Source organism: Gossypium hirsutum, chromosome A01, assembly GCF_007990345.1.
Source record: "Gossypium hirsutum isolate 1008001.06 chromosome A01, Gossypium_hirsutum_v2.1, whole genome shotgun sequence".
In the NCBI taxonomy this organism is placed as follows: Eukaryota; Viridiplantae; Streptophyta; class Magnoliopsida; order Malvales; family Malvaceae; genus Gossypium; species Gossypium hirsutum.
This window is the reverse complement of record NC_053424.1, coordinates 80,564,387-80,584,970: the sequence shown is the minus strand read 5'-3', so window position 1 is coordinate 80,584,970 and position 20,584 is coordinate 80,564,387. Positions and strand designations below refer to the sequence as shown.

Sequence of the window (20,584 nt, the reverse complement as noted above, 5' to 3'; positions counted from 1 at the left end):
TCCCATCCTCAAAGAGACGTAGGGGACCGGGTTCTTCCTCGGTATGTGCTACAGCTAAAGTTCAGCACCCATTCCTTGAGTTTCTGCAAGCTTCGTAGAAGGAGCTATTTCAGATACTACGCGTGCGACCCCTCACTACAGGTCGCTGCATCGACTGGGCTGTCGTAGAGCAAGTCCAACAAGCTGGTGCTATCCGCGCCCTCCTGACCACTGACCCATGGGAATGATTCTTCGATATCACTGAACCCACTTATTTAGAGCTAACTTTAGAATTATGCTCTACTTTTCATTTACAGGTGGTGATGACGAACAATGACGACCCCAGCACCATTCACTTCCGATTAGGCGGTCTAGTTCGCGCAATGAGTGTCCCAGAGTTTAGAGTCGCTTTGGGACTTTACACCAATGAGTTTATGGAGGAGGAGGACATGAATGAACTACCATGCAATATCCATATTTCGCCCTCCTCGTGCTAGAAAGCTTTGGCACCACTCTCTTCCACCTACGACCCTAGCCGCTCGAAGGCCTCAGCTCTCGCCCCTTCCCTACGCTATTCCATGCCATATTGGCACACACCTTGACCGGAAAGAGAGATAGCACTGGCATTGTCATCACCCACGACGCCTACTATTTATAGTACATGACGAATGCACACATGACTGACTTGGCATACTTCATCACTTTCGCCATTCGCCATCAGACTGAGCGGCATTGGAAGGGAGTAATCTCTATCGGCCCCTACGTGACGCGCTTTGCCAAACACTTTGGCCTCCTCAACACCGTGGCCCAGTCATCAGCGCTTACACTAATAGGTCAGATGTCTCCACAGGGCATCACGACTATGTTACACATGAGGATGATCGAGCACCGACGTGGGACCGATCCTCCTCAGTACCGTCTCACTCAAGCCATTGATGAGGAGGATCTTGAGGACATTCCTGATGATGTCCCCCCACAGCACGAGGAGCCTTCTACAATGCCACCTAGGGAGCGACCAGTTCATGCGGCTGCTTCATTGGCACATTTTGCCGACCGACTCGCTCACTTCGAGCAGTATTGCACTACACAGTTCGAGATGATTCACGAGTTAGATCAGCAACGTGATAGACAGATGGACAACATGCAGGCCATGATGCAGCAGCTGTGCCAGCACTTTCACATCGCCACTCCAGCTCCACCACCTGAGGGCCCCACTACGAGGATCATTGAATCCTCTTATCTTTTTATTTTTATTTTTATTTTTATTTTTATTTTTATTCTCATTTCAATTTTATTATTTCTTTTGAAAGACATATCTATATTAGTAAATTTTACTTTATTCATTTTTCTGGTATCTCTAACAAGTAATCCCACTACACTCTCTTCCACACCAACTCTTAATAAGCTCTTCATGATTCTACAAACTTCCAAGCAAAGCTTCTAGGAATATTTTACAGAATAAGGAAACAAATGGGAAACAATACCTCACGAGTGCCATGTTCAACGACCCAATTTCTTCATCTAGCTAAGAACAGTGGCAGCTACCACTTTCCCCAAACACTCTAGCCTCAGAATCAAGCTCCACATCTATATAACAGGGAGTTTCACCTTCTTCCCTCTTATGATTTTCTTTATTTTGAATAATCTATCTTTGTACATTGAGGGCAATGTACATCTTAAGTGTGGGGGGGGGTAAACATGAACATGATGCCTAACTTTTTGCATTATTCTCAAATCCCTGAATTTGATCTTGTGCTTAAGTGATTTTCTCATAATATTGATCGAATGAATTCTGATTGATCTATAATTATTATTGATATGTCATGAATTAGACCATGGGAATTATGCATGATTATTTGATTATAAGACATTAGAGAATCGAGTATGATAAGTTGATATTTTGAGAACTAAAATTTTTAGACTATTTTCCTCAATTGAGGTATTATCTTGAAATCTTAAGTATACAGGAATGACATCAAAAACCCAAATTTCTGGTGAGATTTTTGAGCCTTTTGAGCATATAGCTTTCTTTCTTGCTCACTTCTTTTGTGGTTTGAGTGTGTCAACATTGAACTGTTATTCTAGAACTTGCTTTGATTATACATGTCGAGATCACACGTATGATTTGATATACTGAGATGATAAAGACACTTAGAATTTAACCCATTTACTCCATAAAAAGCCTTCCCACATAATTAAACCCTTAGTGAACCCCCTCTGAGCCTACTTACTTTTTTTTAATGATTAACCTTCATCATTAACCCATTAACCCATTATTGTTGAAATCCTCTTACTTAATTTACCCTTTTTTATCGAGATTAAATTTAATATTGTTACCTCACTATGTTCACCATTTTTTGTTACTGAATCATGAAGTATGATTTCTATATTGTATTGACTTGATTTGTTCTTAAAAAAAAACTCAGTATTATTATTGTAATCCTCAGCAAGCTAAAATTGTCATGAGCTCATGTAATATAGTTCTAGATATTTGTTTGTGATTCAGTAGTTAAGTTTTTGATAGTGGGCTAATATATTGAAATTATCTCGATTCTAACCTTTGTCTCTTCAGCTTGTATCCATACCCGTAACCTAAACCCCATTACAACCATGCAAAGACCTTTTGATTAGTGTATCATATCATTTACAAGTGGTAGAGATTTGATTTTCATGCAAGCCTATAGTAATAACTTCTCATGTTAGACAATCGAGTGCTTAATATTGAACCTTAAACACTTTGAGTGATTTGAGTGAATCTTTAGTGAAGATGTCATCTCTTGTATATTCAGGACTAAAGTTAATTACTTATAGGAAGGAAATTACCTATGATTTTATTATCAAAATATTCGATTTAGATTGTTTGAGGCTTTTAATGCCCCTATAGTTGAATTCTCACTATATGATTTTCCATGGAATAGTTTGTAACATTATCAGTAATGATTATGAGATTGAAAGGAATGAATTCTAGCAGTAAATGAGAGTTTTGCTTGAGGACAAGCAAATGCTTAAGTGTGGGGGTATTTGATAAACGCCAAATTATACATGTTTTTACCCCAAATACTTAGCATATTTATGGATGTTTATTACTAGATTTGTGGATTTTGGTGCTCTTAATCTGGTTATCTCTTGTTTTTCACTCAAGAGTGCACCAAGAGTCAAAAGGAGCCAAAAACAAGCTGAAAAGGGCAAAACGGACCAAATCGAGAAGATGACACGGCCTAAGCCTTGCCACACGGGCTGTACAGACGCCCGTGTCTTTTGAGGGTGTCGACCAAGGTTTTCACAATTCACACAGCCTGGCCATTGACCCACACGGCCATGTGTAATTTAACGGATCGAACATGGCCTGGCAATCATGTCACACGGTCGTGGCACACGGGCATGTCCCTTTTTCAAAGGGTTGTATTTTACACGGAAAAAGATACTTAGGAAGGAAGAAAGCCAATCCAAAGCCTATATAAACACCCTAAGTATGACTTAGAAAGCCGCCCCCTCCAAAACTTTTTTGGAATACAGAACCACAGGCTGAGAATTACTTGAAGAAAGCCAGACAATCCATCCCAAAAGCCGGAGCTACTCCAAGATTGAAGATCTCTCTCAGAATTCCTTCAAGGGTTTTAGAGTTTTCTTTATGTTTTGTTATTTTCATACTTTTGAGATGTACTCTTATTTTATTATGAACTAAACCCCTTAGATACCTAAGGGGGTTGAAACCTATGATGGATCTTGTTACGATTATCTGAACTGTATGGTAAATACTTGATTTGTTCTTAATTATGTGTCTTAATGCTTGAGTTAATATTCTGGGTATTAATTCATGATTTGATGTGCTTATGCAGAGGAGAAAAAGTCCCTGTCTAAGAGTAGATTTGGCATAATTAAGCGGATTTGATCAAACGCCTAGAAATAGGGTTACGAGATTTTGCCGGATTAAGGTGAAACCTAATATGGGAGTCCATAGATCGATTTACTGCTTCCCTAGGGGTTTTAATTAAGAAAGAAATTTCGATTAATTCAACTGAGGGTTAGGTGTTATTAGTCTCGAAAGAGATAATAATATAGGTTAGGGAGTCTCACGGATCAAGTCAAGTGAATAAATCATCTGGTTCAGAGTCAAATAACAAGTGAAATCTAGGTGGATTCCTCATTGGGTGTCGTCTTTATCAATTACTTTTCTTCAAGTCTTTTCCCAAATTTTCTCTTTGCTTTAGTTTAGTTAGTTAATTAGTTTAATAAACAACCCCTCTTTATTTCTAGGTTAAATAATAAAAAGATAGTTATTACTAGTACTTTTGGTTCCCTTGGGTACGATATCTCGGTCTTGCCATTACTATACTATTGTTCGTTAGGTGTGCTTACCTTTTTGTCTTGATAATAGTTAGTCTAGGTTTGATCTTTATTATAAATATTTATTACTTGTTACGAATCATGTGATCAGTTTAGCTTACTTTTTGTCTCACGCTACAGTGTCGCTACAGTATCTAATCTCACCGCCATCGCTGTTTTTACACTAACCGTAGGTAAACGCACCGCCCATCAAATCTCACCCTTAGTGAGATATGCACATATTTTATATATATATTTGCATAAATCTTTGAAAAATTAAATTATTTGACTTAGAATCTAACTCTGTGGTTTCAATATGAGGGTTTGCCAACTTAGTTGGTACAACTAGTGCCTTAATTACTCCAAGCCATTCATTGGCAGACATGATCCTTGATACTCATATTTATTACTTCAAACTGGCGATACTAAGTCTTTTCTAATAATTGTCGTAAATAGGGGTCTCTACCAAAACATGATCTCTTCTTAACATTCTCTTCTTCTTGGGAAATTTATGTTTATAGAGTAACCTTCATAGCACCCACTATTTTAGTCCATTTATTAGGGGGTTTCATTGGACCTAAGACTCCTACTTGGGGTGGATTAACCAAATCATTATCATTTTTCATAGTCCTGACGGACTTTCACCTTTCACTAGCCTTGGCGAACTCCATTAGTCATTCAGCCTTGGGTTGCCACCTTCTTTCTAGAAGACTCTGATAGGTTTTCCCAAACTTGCAGCTACTTATTGGTTAGTCTACCTTTAAAATCAATGTTCTGTTTATTCCAATTCTATATCCACTCAAACAATGTGCGATCCGTACCTTTCTTGGTGGACTCGAGTTGAATATAATACGTATACCTCCTTATCTAAGGAGTCACTTCCTTTTTTCACACTTTTGGGTTTAAGACATTTCCTTCACCACTCTTATCAACATCTTTGGTGAATTCTCTACTAGTATGTTGATCTGCGGACTTCCTTAATGTAACCTTGTGTTTACTGTCCCGACAGACTACCCTGTGTTTATCGTCCTAGTAGACTACTCTGTGTTTACTATCTCAACGGACTACCCCGTGTTTACTGTCCTGATAGACTACCTCGTGTTTACTATATTGATGGACTACCTCGTGTTTACTATCCTTACAAACTATACTAGTTGTCATAGTCAGGCTATGGTCTTACACACTAGACCTCTTTTGAGGTGTTGCCCCAGAGAACCTTACGTTGTTGTAGTGTCGCTCCAAAGAGGCTATTGACCATCGTCACAATGTTGCTCTAAGGAACCTAATAACCATCACCACAGTGTCATCCCGAAGGACTTGTTTCACATTTCACCTTGATGCTCAAACATTGAAGTGTCTCCTCTATAAGGCCTAGAGCTTTGCATATTGTGATTGCTCCTAGCAATCTCGAATGGAAGATTAACAAAATTCTAGTTTTCCTTATTCCTCCGTCCATTCCTCTATTTCACCATTCCTAAACTTTATGCTTAAACATCAATGTGTCTCATTCGCAAGGCCTGGAGCTTCACATATTATGGTTTGCGCTTAGCAATACCGTATCGCGGTATCTAACTGTGTTACCCTTTTCCCATCCTAACTTCATTTAACTCGTCAATAATTCTCTCATCGCAACATGAATACAATAATCAAGCATATTGTACAATTTATCATTTAGTAAACATCATGCTAGATTATCTATAATCATCTACATTCAAAAATCAATGGTCAATTGGTGAAAACTCACACAGAATCAAGTACGCATGCAACCTTCTTTTTCTTAAGGTATAATACACCATATCTGAGACACCTCAGAACATTATCAATGTGTGTGTTACATGCAAGAAACACAACATCATCTACCATCCAAATGTAAGGTATAGAAACTCACCTCACTTAATTATCCTTGTCAGTTTAGCTTGACTGAATCGCTAGAGTCTCCTTTGTCCTAACAGCTAAGCATGACAAGCATTTATTGGCTAAGCTAAAGATATTTATTGGGTAAGCTAAAGATGTCCAACTCTTAAAACCTAGAATTCATCATTGTAGGAAGCTTTTAAGAGTTCTTACTCTACCTCTTTCTGTATCTACAAGTTCCGAGAGGTAAGGAAACTTACCAGTTTCTCAATTTCTTTACTGCCAAACTTCAATTCACACGACTGTTGAGGCATGCAGATCTTCCTTTGGTAAAATCCTTTTATTCTTTAGAGAAACTAAAGAAGATGATTTTACGAGAAGAAAAATATGTAACTAGAATTGAGAAATTTTGTCTCCACACATACACACACATCCCCTATATATATACTCCTTTAGCACGATCTTCACCGATCGCCACAGCCATTCATCTGTAATTATTTTGTCTCCCACTATGGAACCAACCAGTTCTATCCTAACCAAACTATAATTGAAATCCAACCAAATTAAAATTGGGCCACTAAAATTTCTAAATTCCCTAGTAGAGTTTGACAATTTGCTAATGCTTTAAATTTAGTCTTAACTTTTCTTAGATTTTGGGTCAATAGAGATACTTGGGTGCCACACACACATCTTGATGAAAATTATTGGTCACATTCAATGAAAACTTTTGTCGACCACATCATAAAATATTTTTCTATGAATTCTCGACTTGTTTTTGTACTTAATTCCATTTTGAATCTTACCAATGACATCATTAGAAAGTGCTAAACCAACTTTAACTATAAGGTTCAATATATGTGCGCAAACATTTAACTTGCAAAAAAGTACCATCTCACAAAAGAGCTCATTTGGTACAAAAATGATTTTTAGAATAAGAAACCATAACATGATTACAAGAAGCATTATCCAAAGTGATGCTAAAAAATTTATTGTCTATAACCCACTGAGATCAACATAGAATAAGTTCATCTGCTATGTTCAAATCATCATACGGAAGAGATAAAACTCTAAATATTATTATTCTCTTTTCTAACTTCCAATATTTGTCAGCAATGCAAATTTATTCATCATTAGTATGATCAGAGTTCCAATTATCAGAAGTTAGGAAAATTAAACTAGGTGCTTTAGCCAACTTTTCTTTAGCATGGTCTCTTTCTTTTGCATAATACATTAGGACATCCCTAACAGTTGTATGTCAACTTGTATTCTTAAAATTAAGACTAACAATACTCATTATGTATCTAAATCCTGGCTCTTCAATTATCCTAAATGAATGTTTGTCACACTCACGAAAAGTAAAAACAACTCGATAACTCTCATTATTATCAAACATATAGTTTTTTTTTATAAATAGACTACCTCCGAAGGATTTTTGAGTGGCTACGGTGTATTGAATGATGTCCTTATCTAAATTTTTTCAAACAACAGTTTAGATGACATCTCAAATGGAAGGTTCCATTAGAAGATTTAGCAAAGAAGATACTCTTACAGTGATTACATTGTGCTTTAAATTCATCTTTATTCTTACATTCAAGCTTTGTCATTTCATCCCACAACTTTGAAGTAGTAGGCTTTTTGTAATATTCCGAAACCGGATCTAGTACTTTCGGGTATATTTTTCGGGTTTCGAGTGTGAATTTTGGAATTTATTTGGTTAATAGTAATTTTTTATTTAATTTAGGAGGTCAATTTCATCTAAAATTGATTAAACAATAATCTAGAAAAAACAAAATATTTTTGGAAAATTAATTTTAAAGTACTTAAATAATTATTAGTAAAAATAATTAATTTGGGTCGAAAAATTTTAAAATAATTTTTATTGGGGGTTAATTTGAGTTAAATTTAAATATTAATTAAATTAGATTTAATTGTAAAATCAGGGAAATTTTGGAGTATTTATTTGGAAAATAAACCTTTAAATTCAGAATTTTGGAAGGAAAGGATCATTTGGTAAAGTAAGGGAAATGTGGGAGTGGCCATTGGCCAAATTTCCTAATTTTTAAATTTCTGGTGGGTTGTTTCAGTTTTAAATGTATTTAGCCTACTTTTCACACCATTTACATCAGATTAGAGAGCTATAAAATTCATTTTCTTTGCATGGTTTTAAAGATCTATCATCAGAGAATAGATTCAACAAATTTCCTTATCAAAATACTCTCTCTTTTCACCCGAAATTATTCACAAAAGTAGCCAAAAATATTCTAAAATTTCTCAATATTCTTGAATCAAGATTTTCAATCAAAGGATTTAGAATGAATCAAAGGTAAACTTATTTTTATGATGATTAAAAGCATATTTACATGATTTAAGCGATAATTACATGATTTTTATCAATGTCATCTTCTTCAAAAGCTTAAGGTGCATTAATAGTGGATCTTGAATTTTGAGAGGAAATCCACAAATCAATGGATGTTCCAACTTAAAATGGATCTATTAGAAGTTTTTTTTATCTTATTTGTGAAGATTAAACTTGTTTTGTAAGGTAATTTAAAGAAATTTGAATTTAATCATATTCATGAACCGATTTTTCAGATTTGTGTGAAATTGATTTAAATGTGAAATTGATGCTTAGTATATGTTTATTTGGTCTAGTATTGATGTTTGGCTGTGATTAGAAGGGCTTGAGCGATCGATTTTTTAAAAAAACGAGTTTTTGACTTGATGATACAAATCCAGTAAGGTAACTTTGAGTGAGGATTTCGTGTAGCCTAGTTGATGAAAATTTGTGTTTATTATATCCTTTGAAAGGTGGTAATATCTATTTCCTCTTTGTTGAAGCTCCAAATCTTGAAAAGGATCAAGCTAATCGAAATTGAAGCTTGCATTTACTTGGTTGATCACTTGGTTGTGGTTGAGTTAGTTGTGTGGTAAGTGTTATTAAAGGGCGATTTAGTAAATTGACCCTCACTTATGCTTAATTGGATGATTAACTACTGATTGTAAATATTTAATTGAATTTTGGGTGGTTAATTTTGCAAGATTATTGATATATGTTTAGGTGATGAAATTTTTGTTAAGTGGTGGCAAGTGAGCATCTAGTGATTTTATATGCTTGATTTGATTGATTATAATGGTGAACTAAGCAAGTATACTGGAGTTTTTGGTCCATGGTATGTTGATATTTCAATTGATAAATGAACATTGATAATAGGTAATTGGTATGCTAAATTTAATTTGATGTTAAAATGGCTATGTTACATGATTCACATATGCATTTTGGCACTTTAAATTAAGCACATTATTTACTGAAATTATGTTATGATTGATTGATTATATTGGTATTATAGCATGGTGGATCCATTAGATATAGTTGGCATGCCATATGATTTGCGAGTACTCACCATATTGATATGTTATTTGTGAGCAATGAGGCTTTAAATGGACCGATTTGGAGTAGATAAGGGAGTGTTAAGCTTGTGTCTCTTGTAACATACCGAATTATGGCCTAGTCAGAACAGTGGTTTCGACACCACAAATCTGAGATAGCAATAATTATTTTATGATTCTTATGAGGTTTATGTTATGAATTCATGCTTGTGTGAAAGTTTCATGAAGAAATTTTATGCATAAAATGTCTAATTGCATTTTAGGGACCAAATTGAATAAAGTGCAAAACTTTCATTCTAGAAGCTTTAAGCATGAAATTGCATTAGATATTGAATTATAGGGTCCTAATTAGTAGTTTGACCAATTTTTATAATTTTGGACAAAAATGGACATGCATAGGAAAAATGTGAAAGAAAAACCCTAAGGGCATTTTGGTCATTTGGTAATTAAAATAAAAAGGGAAAATAAGTCAAAATTGGTGTCCATCATCTTCCTTCATTGTCAAAATTTGCAAGTCATCATAACTAGGGTTTGTTCAACATTTTCAAGCTTGATAGTAAGTGCATCCTAGCCCCGTCTTAAATGTTCTTTACATTTTTGAAGTCCTTGAAGCATGATCTACCCATTTCTAGCTATATTTTGAGCTAGGGTTCATGTACGAAATTTAACCCATGTGTAACATGCATGTATTTTGATGATTAATGGAGGAATATGAATGTTTGATGCATGATAAACATCTTTTACTAGGTGATTTTTAGTGAAAACACCTAAACAAGGGACTTGTTTGTAAAAGTTTAAAAGAGAATAGTAATAACGGGAAATAAGTGAAAATAAGGGCTGATATAAGCTTAGTAAAGGGTCGGCTAGGCTTGGGTAACCAAGAAAATGCATGCATTTCATTTTACGAGTCTAGGGACCAAAGTGCAAATATGTGAAAGTTTAGGGGTCAAAGTGTAAAATTTCAAAAGTATGATTTATGGACCCATTTGAACAATATGAATAATAAATAAGTTAAATTTGGCATTATAGATCAAGAAAAACATGAACCAAGACTTGATCGAGGAAATAATAAAGTATACAACAATTAGGCTCGATTATCATCATTTTGTACCGAGGTAAGTACATATGCAAATAATTTGGTGTTGTAGTATGTTTTAATGCTTTAATATATTGTAATAAATATTTTATTGTAATTATGAGTTATATGCTTGTCGATTGTTATGAAAGCATGAATGTTATTATGGTCGTTATCCACGACGTTACGAGTAAGTACGATGGAGATACTATATGCAAGTAAGGAAAAATCCTGTTTGAACCTTAGGAATAGTTTAGGATACAAGTGACTTGTCACTAGGAACTAAGAAGTCCGAACTCGTTGAGTGGTCCGGGTTTGTGAGATATGTGGCATCCGAGCTCATTGAGAGGTCTGAGTTCATTATGAATGCTAGCATTTGAGCTCGTTGAGAGGTCCGAGTTCATTATGGATGTGTTACATTTTATATGGTAGCCTCGAATACATTTATAAATGTGGCACTTATGTGCAAGGTTTTCGCGTATCCAATAGTATTCTGAGTGTTAAACGGGTAATGTAATGAATGTAATGAGAGTCTCGAGGAGGACATATGAAAGAGGTATGGCTATGGATACTTTACGATGAGTACAGGTATGTATGCTAAACCTATGAGTAATACCTTAATAAAGATCAATTTACGATAAGCAAGTATATATGTGCATATGATGAGTAAGCAAAAAGGTTTGAATGATGAATTGTCTTTATGTATATGTTGCTATGTTTCTGCATGTTGATTCCTTACTACCATTTCATATTATTTGTATGTGGACTTACTAAACTTTAATGCTTACTCCCTTCTTTTTCCACCATTTGTAGTTCCACCAAGCTAGCTTGGGGATCGAAAGCTGTCGGAGTATTCGATCACACTTTCAAAATATTATTGGGTATAGTGAAATTATTATTTTGGGTATGGCATGTGTAGGAAACTTGGTCATTTTTTGATATGTGTCATGTTATTTGGCCAAATTGTGAAGGCCTATGATAAGTGTAATTCATTTTGTATTGGCCATGTGATATGGCTCATATTTGATCATTTGGGTTGTAATCTAATTACCCATGCATGCATGTGCTTGTGTTTCGATGGTAGGATATGTTATTGCTTGGTGAGTGCATGATAATGATATGTTAGGTTATTGATCGATGAATGTATGGTAAAGTACAAATCTGGTGCTAAAGGATAAGGGGTGATCTGATAGCTTAAAATGACTATATGCATGAATGCTAAATTTGAAGTTATGGTAACAAGTTTAATAATGCATGAAATTGCTGTGGAATGCCTTTAAATGGTACAACAAATGAATGTAAAATAGAATGACATTATGAAGATGTGAGAGTGCCATAGTAGGGGGTATTTGAATGTCTAATATGTCATGTTGCATGTGATAAAGTATGTTTGAATGTATGGGTGATTGTGGGTGACTATTGGCTTAGAAAATAGCCTTTAAATGGTCCACACAGGTGGACACATGGGTATGTCTCTAGACCGTGTGTCACACACGGTCTACCCCATGGGCATGTGTCTAGACCATGTGTTACCCCATGGGCATGTTGAATGGTTGTGTGTCGTCTGCACCTAAAATTCCTAAAATTCAGTATGTATGGTAGTAAACACACGGGTAGAGATACGGTTGTGTGTCTCAACCATGTGGAAGACATGACCGAGTACACAGGCTTGTGCCTTGGCCGTGCGCCCCTAAATGAGCAATGAGGTCATAAACAGAATGTCCAGGTTTTTGGACACGGGCGATGACACGGGCATTTCTAGGCCGTGTGACGGACACTGGTTAGGGACAAGGGCTTAGTCAGAATGGTGGTTTTGAGACCACGAATCTGAAGTCAGAGAAATTATTATTATTATTATTTTGATGTTATACATGATTATATTAGTGCATGAAAAATTTGGTGAAGTAATTTTAGCATTTGTGAGCTTAATTTAGAAAAAGGACTAAATCGCACAAAGGGGAAAAGTTGTGATTTGCTAGCCAAAGGTGTTTAATAGATAGAGAGCCATAATTGGAGGCCTTTAAAGTGCAATTAGACCCCTTAAAGAGGCATGGCCAGCCATAGGGACAAGAAAATTAATGGGTCAAATGGTTAGGTAAATTGATGACGTAATGTATGATAAAATAATACCCTAAGAGACTGGCCTTCATCTTTTTCATTTTTTCTTTCTCCTCCACTGAAATTTTCAGCCATTATAAGGGTTTTGGAAGCTTGAACTTTCAGCCATTCATCTCTCTCTCACGTAAGTGATTTAGATGCCCATTTTTGATAATTTTGGTACTTTTGGAACCCTTATGGCATGAGCTAGCTAATGGGGGGACCATTTTGCAAAATGGTTGATAGTCTAGAGATTTTCCACGAAAGGATTTATGATGTTTGCTGACTTTTTATGGAAGAAAATAATCTTAGTTGTGTAGTAAACAACTTTTGTGAAAGAACTTCTCATGAAAATCCTAATAGGACTGTTTTGTAAAATTTGCAAAAATAGAGAGTAATGTTGTGTAATAATGGGAATTTTGGGTCACTATAAGAGTAAAAAGGGTCCAACTAGGCTTAGGACTTGATGAAAATCGATAAAAATCAATTTTCGAGCCTAGGGGTAAAATGGTCATTTTGTGAAAGTCTAAGGGCAAAATGGTCATTTTACCAAAAATGTGAACTTATGATTGCCTAATTTATTTAGAGATTACATGAGTGAATTTTTATTATTTTAGATCAAGAAACACGAAAACTGGACTTGGACTGGAGGAAAGCCAAGCAAGTAGAGTAAATCGACTAGTCGCCTACATTTTGTAATCCGAGATAAGTTGTGTGTTAATAATGCAACTATATTGCTACGATGTATGTTTGAATTGACATTGCGTGTAACAGCCAAATTTTTCAGTGGTGTCAGAAACAGTGATTCGAGATCACTAAATCCGACGAGTAAGTTTAGAAATTTTAATAAATAATAATTATGGGCCAAGCGTGAATTTAAAAGAATTTTTGAATTAGTGAATTTTGCGATTTTAAAAGAATTAATCAAGTAAATTGGGTTGAAAACGAGGTATCGAGACCTCGAATTTATAAGCCGAGCCATAAATATTTTATAAATATTTATGGAGTGTTATTGAGTTAGTATTAAAGTTTCATTAGAAAATTTTAACGTTTGATTAGTCAATTAATTGAAAAGGACTGAATTGAAAATAATGCAAAATTTGGTAAAGTGATTAAATAGTTTAATGAACTAATAAGGAGGGATTTAAAAGGAAATTAGACCCAAATTGTATGGGCTGGACGGTTTGGGCAAGAAAATCAACAAAAAGACAAGGAGAAACAAGGGCAAAATTGGAAATTTTGCAAATTAAGCATATAAAACAAGAAAAAATTGAAAAATCTAGAGATATCATCATTTTTCTTCAGAAAAAACGTCATGGGAGGTCTGACAGTTGCTGGTTTTTCATACTTTGACATATGTGAGTTCAATTCTTGCCCTTTTCTTTGAGATTTTTATGTTTTTGTGACTTTTACAATTAGGTCCAAGTGTTTAATTCATTAGTTTTTGATTTTATGGACAAAATTGAAAGCTACCATTGATAAATGTTGGCTGTTTATGATAAACTAAAATGGATTTGAATCTTTAATTTTGTTGTTTGATGATTTTATCAAGTAATTTCAATAGAAATTGATTTTAGGACCTAATTGTGAAAAAAGTTTTGAATTAAGGTTTAGTGTTGAAATTCTGATTTTCAAAGGTTGTGTAATAGCTTAGAATGATGGAATAAAATGTTAATTGAGAAAAATTAGCTTAATTGATGGGCTAATTGAGCAAGGACTGAATTGTATGACCTGTGAAATTTAGAGGAAAAATGGTAATAAAAATCTTGAACTAAAACAGTTTTGGACAGCAGTAGTAGGTTAACTTTGAAAAATCACCATAAATTGTAGAAATATAATTAGAGGATGAAAAAAAATATGGAATTAAAGCTTATTAAGTCTAGTTTCTCATAGAAGAAACGATGTAAGCAATTGAATTGTAAATTATGAGGTATAATGAATTTTGTGAGACAATGTCAGAATGAATTCAGGTACCCCTGTTATAACTTTGGAAACTTACCAAAAATTGGAAAAAAATAATTAGAGGCTAAAATTTATATTTTTAAAGTCCTTAATGAGTCTATTTTCAATAGAAATCAATTGGAATATTATCCAAGTTCTGTACTGTGAGATAATTAGTTTTTAGTGAAGAGAGGTCAGAACTGTCGGATGGTAAAACAGGGGAAACTTTAATGAATAAACTGTACTAATTGGATAAACCAAAAATTCTGAAAATTTTATGGTGGAAGGATATGTGAGTCTAGTTTCAAGGAAAAATTACAGATCTTAATTTGGATCTCTGTATCTCGAATTATAAATAATTTAGTGACTATGACTCGTGTGGACAGCTTGATGTGAGCATTTATAAGTAAAATATGAAATCGTACTTACAAGAATGTTATATACATTAAGGATGTGGACGGAGAGGAGGAGGAGGAAAAATATATGAATATTCTGTTAGTATGAGTTTACTTTAAAAGTGGCTAATTTGCATGTTTTAGGTTCAAGGACTAAATTGAATAAGAGTAAAACTTTAGGGGTAATTTTGTAAAAAAGTCAAAATTGACCAAATTGAAGAAAACGAATTGTTTTAGTGATTAAATTAATAAATTGGATGAAATTATTAATTTAGATCAAGATCGGATTGGAAGTTCAAGTTAAGGAAAAACACAAGATTGAGTACGTTCGTGACGTGTCAGTGAGGAATTGACGGATGAATTGACGGATAAGACCATGGTTAACCCGTGGCAAAGTTATGATACGTAGGTATGGTATCAACCATACCAAGCTTGATAAGTAGGTATGACATCGATCATACTGAGCTATGATACGTAGGTATGGCGTCGGCCATACTTAGCTATGATACGTAGGTATGGCATCGTCCATACTGAGCTATGATACGTAGGTATGGCATCGTCAATACTGAGCTATGACATGTAGGTATGGCATCGTCCATACTGAGTTATGAAACGTAGGTATGGTATTTTCCATACTGAGTTATGAAACGTAGGTATGGTATTTTCCATACCGAGTATGAAATGTAGGTATGGTATTTCAATGAGGAAAACCATACTGAGTTGTGAATCGTGGCACTGAGCAAACGACAGACTCAAATTTGTAAGACGTTCTCTAATTTGACAAAGATTGGTAAGTGACACATGAAATTAGTATTGGTAGATTTATGGTTATTATTGATATTGATCTGAAATAAGTGTACCCATTGATATTTAAATGATTCAAGGGGTAAAGTTCTGATATGAGATAATATGAGTTTGAAATGAATTATCACCAGTATATACCTGAAATATATGGAAATGATGGTATGTGAAATATTGATATAATGAAATGAATGATAAATGATTATAAAAAAACATCAAAAGAATGATATGTATCATGATATGTAAAAACGTGATAATTTTTAATATGTTGTTACAAGGGAAATTATGTATGTTGAGACGAGCAATAAACTCAAGTGTGATATGATAAGAAACTAAGTTTATCTATCTTGAATTTATATGAATATGTTCAAGTATGCTAACAAGTGTTTCTATTGATGCTTAGACAAGTGCCAAGCTATTGGTTAAATGGTAATATGTTTATTTTTGTATGATGTGTTGAAAGGGTAAGTGCTCAAATGAAAATATACTTGTGCTCGTGAAAGAGTGGCAAGTTTTAAGTTATGCAATATCTTATGAAATGACTTATCATGTGATTAATTGAAAAGAGTTATGTTCAAATGCACTAGCTTATGGGTATGATGGCATGGTATGCTTATGACCAGTGTGTTATACATAAAGAATGAGTGTGGAAAGTAAAGAAATACATATGAAAATAAAGAAACTCGGAAAAGCTAAAATTATTTAAGATCTTATTAAGCTAGAGATGATATGTATAAATAATGCTGTGGATTTGTTTACCTTGTGAATTGATGAATATAACTTCGTGAATATTGTGTGAACCACACGACCTGGCCACACAGCCTGTGACCCCTACAGTATTGAAAAATTTTAAATATTTTCAAAAAATTTTCTGAGTTCTCGGTTAAGTCCTGATATATATATTCTGGGCTTCGATGGCTCACATAAGGGACACTATGATTAAATTTAATTGATTTCAGGTATGAATGTTATGTGAAGCGAAATTTCTGTTAAATGATCTGTAAATTTTGGTAATACTCCGAATCCCTATTCCGACGATGGATACGGGTTAAGGGTGTTACATTGCATAAATTGTTTGATTGTGATTATGAGAATGCATGTTGAGAAATTAATGTAGTAAAGACTTCCGATTGAACATTTGGAATAGACTTGGATATTCGTACCATAACATTGCGTGGCATGTGAGCCAGTGTAAGACATGTTTGGGACATGCATCGGCCACATTATGTGAGCCAGTGTAAGACATGTCTAGGACATGCATCGGCATTGAGACTAGAGCTAGTGTAAGACATGTCTGGGACATGCATCGGCCTCGGGATATACAAGCTAGTGTAATACTTGTCTGGGACATGGCATCAGCTTGTTGTGTGTCAGTGTAAGACCTGTTTGGGACATGGCATCGACACCGATAGATGAGAGCCAGTGTAAGACCTGTCTGGGACATGGCATCGGCCTCGATATATGAAAGTCAGTGTAAGACCTGTCTGGGACACGGCATTGACTTTGATGTACTAGCCAGTGTAAAACCATGTCTAGGACATGGCATCGGCATCTTATCCCATGTTTAGGGTTATTGAGTATCCTGTACTATTCCAAATAGTTCAACAGAAGATTCCTCAAATATATCGAAATGAGAAAAGTTATGATCATGTGGTGAGTGGTACAAGTACCTACTTGAAATGTATGAGATGTGGACACAATATATGCTATATGAATTGCATTGGATGATGATGAGTAAGTTGTACTATGTCTATTTATTATATTCATGGACAAGCTATGAAATGTTATGAGCATATTGTTGTATGATAAATAGTTGATGTTTATTTACATGCAACTTACTAAGCTTTATGCTTACCTTTTTTCCTTTCCATTTTCTTATAGTGCTACCAAAGTAGCTCGTGGATCATCGCCCATGTCGGAGAAGTCATTCACACTATCATTTGAAGCACTTTGTATAGTTAGTTCTTTTATTTTGATTATGGCATGTATAGGATCTTTTAATTTTGTTTTAGTGTCACATTGTTTTGGGGCCAAATGTGTTGGCTCACTTTAGTATTTGACTCATTTTGTATAAGGCCCTGAAAATGACCAATATTGAAGTCGTTTTATGAATACAAGAAGGTCTTTTATGAATGAGAAATTTTTTGCATGGTTGACCGTGTGAATTTCAATGTTTGGATAGCAAAATGCATAAATTGGTTGCTTAAACATATGTGAAATGTGTAGAGATCTTAGTTACGGTTGCTCGATCAAGAAATCATGTCATGCTAGACTTTGGTATGATGGAGGGTGTTATATTCTGTTTTAGGGTGGCAAAAAGGCTTGGTAGATAGCCTTATATCGTCTACATGGGTAGATACACGGGCGTGTATCTAGGCCGTGTTTGACACACGGTCAGTCTCATGAGTGTGTTGTTCGACCGTGTGTCCCTCTGCACCTTGATTTTTCAAGTCAGTATGCATGGTAGTAAACACACGGGCAGAGACACATCTATGTGTCTCATTTGTGTGGAATACACGGTCTTTGGCCACGGACGTGTACCTAGGCCATGGCCCCTAATTTGTTACTGACATCAGAAACAGAATGTCAAGGTTTTTAGACACGGGCTAAGACACGGGCGTGTCATGGCTGTGTGAGGGACACGGGTGTGTGTTAGGCCGTGTGAAAACCCCTGTAGGTTCGAATTTTGAATTTAATTCACACGGGCTCGGGACACGGGCGTGTCCCCTTGTGCTTAGGCCGTGTGAAACACATGGGCCTTTGGCACGGCCAGGTCAACAGGGCCATACGGGCATATTGCCGTTCCATACGGGCGTGTGCCCTGTTTCAAGTGAAATTTTCCCAAAGTTCTCATAAGTGATCAAATTAGTCCCAGATTGTTTCCGAAGTATGATTTGGGCCTCGTAAGCCCATATTAGGAATCAATAGACTATGAAAGGAAAGTTTTAACTTGACCTAGTCTTTACATTTCAGAAAAGATTGAATGCACGTGTTGAAGTCAGGTAAAACCTCATGCCCAGCTCCGGTCTGAGACTCGGGTAAGGGCTGTTACACGAAAACCCCTGGAGGCTCAAAATGAAAAATAATAAATTTTAGAAATTCCACGCGGGTATGGGACTCGGGCGTGTCCCAAAGCGCACGGGCATGTGCATTACCTCTACACGGGCGTGTGAGGCTTAAACCAAAAAATTTTTCTTAGATTTTTTAAGTTCTCGGTTTAGTTTTGGATTGCTTTTAATGTATATTTTAGACCTCGTAGGTTCATAATAAGGATAATATGATCTTGTTTGATTGGTTTTAATTTGGAATGAAATTTTATGACCCGTATTTTGCAGAGATGCCCTATTTATGTACGGTAATGCCTCGTACCTTATCTCGGTCTCGAGTAAAAGTAAGGGGTGTTACATTTAGTTGTATCAGAGCTATGGTTTAGTCGATTCTCAGACTAACCTAGTGTATTTGAGTCTAGCTATACATGCTATACATATATATAAGTAATGATAGTGTGACGACTCTTGACAATATTAAAATGTGCTTTCATATAGCAAATGGATCCCGACAGAACGGTGGCGGATGACATAGAATGTAACGCACCTGCTCCAACGAAATGAGCAGTGCCATCTAAAAGTAGGCCCGAAACTATCAGTAGAGGAGAAGGAGGTATAGAGGCCTTTCTCTACATTATGAATGCATGGTATACGGAGTTCGTTCGAACAAACTCGAATGTTCAACCTCCCCCACCTACCCCAAATCGTCAACCCGCACCTGTGATGCCTCAACATATGGATTTCATGAGATTTGCTAGAACACCTATTGATAGAATTTAAAAAAAAAGTGCCGAAGAATTTAGGGCAAATGCAGATGATGATCCCAAAAGAGCAGAGTTCTGGTTAGAGAACTCGATACGGGTATTGGATGAATTGTCATGTACACCCAATGAGTGCTTAAGATGTGCCATATCCCTGTTAAGAGATGAGGCGTATCACTGGTGGACAACGCTGATATTTGTAGTACTACCAGAGAGGGTTACTTGGCAATTCTTTCAAGAGGAATTTCGAAAGAAATACATTAGTGAAAGATTCATTGAAAAAAAGCGTAAGGAATTCCTGGAATTGAAACAGGGTTGTATGACAGTTAGTGAATATGAGAGAGAATTCGTCAGACTTAGGAAATATGCTCAGGATTGTGTACCCTCTGAAACTAAGATGTGTAGAAGATTTGAAGATCGGCTCAATCAGGATATTAAGACACTAGTGTGTATTCTTGAGTTGAAAATTTTTTTGGTACTTGTTGAACGGGATTGTAAAGCTGAAAACTTGGTTAAAAAGAGAAAGAAGGGTGAGTCTAATGCAAGAGATACAAGAAAGAGGTACATGAATAAGTCATTGCCATTCCAGACTAAGAAATTTAGAGAGATGTATTCTCGTTCACATGTGTCAGCGGGACAATCATACGGGAATCGTAGTAAGCAGAATTCGAGTTTTAGATCTCGGGCTACGTCTGTGGCAAGCGTGGGTAATGCTAAACCTTCTAAGGCTAAATGTCTGCAATGTAGTAGACGTTATTCTGGCAACTGTAGAGTGAGTGAAAGATCATGCTTTAAATGTGGTTCTTAGACCACTTTATTAAGGACTATCCCGAGATGATGGAAAAAGAAAGATTTCAGAGTTTGAGACCGAGCGGCGCAGCTTCTAGGGGAAGACCCTCGAAAAATGCTGGGAATGAGTCC

At 35.6% G+C, this 20,584-nt stretch overlaps 1 protein-coding gene across 1 annotated transcript; it reads left to right on the top strand.

The window, feature by feature from the left end:
- Nucleotides 1–640: 640 nt before the first annotated feature.
- On the top strand, nucleotides 641–20,471 carry LOC107948049 (uncharacterized). The gene is made up of 3 exons (XM_016882526.1): nucleotides 641–721; nucleotides 959–1,143; nucleotides 19,691–20,471. Exons 1-3 carry the CDS (start codon nucleotides 641–643, stop codon nucleotides 20,469–20,471), a joined length of 1,047 nt encoding a protein of 348 aa, XP_016738015.1.
- Nucleotides 20,472–20,584: the final 113 nt, after the last annotated feature.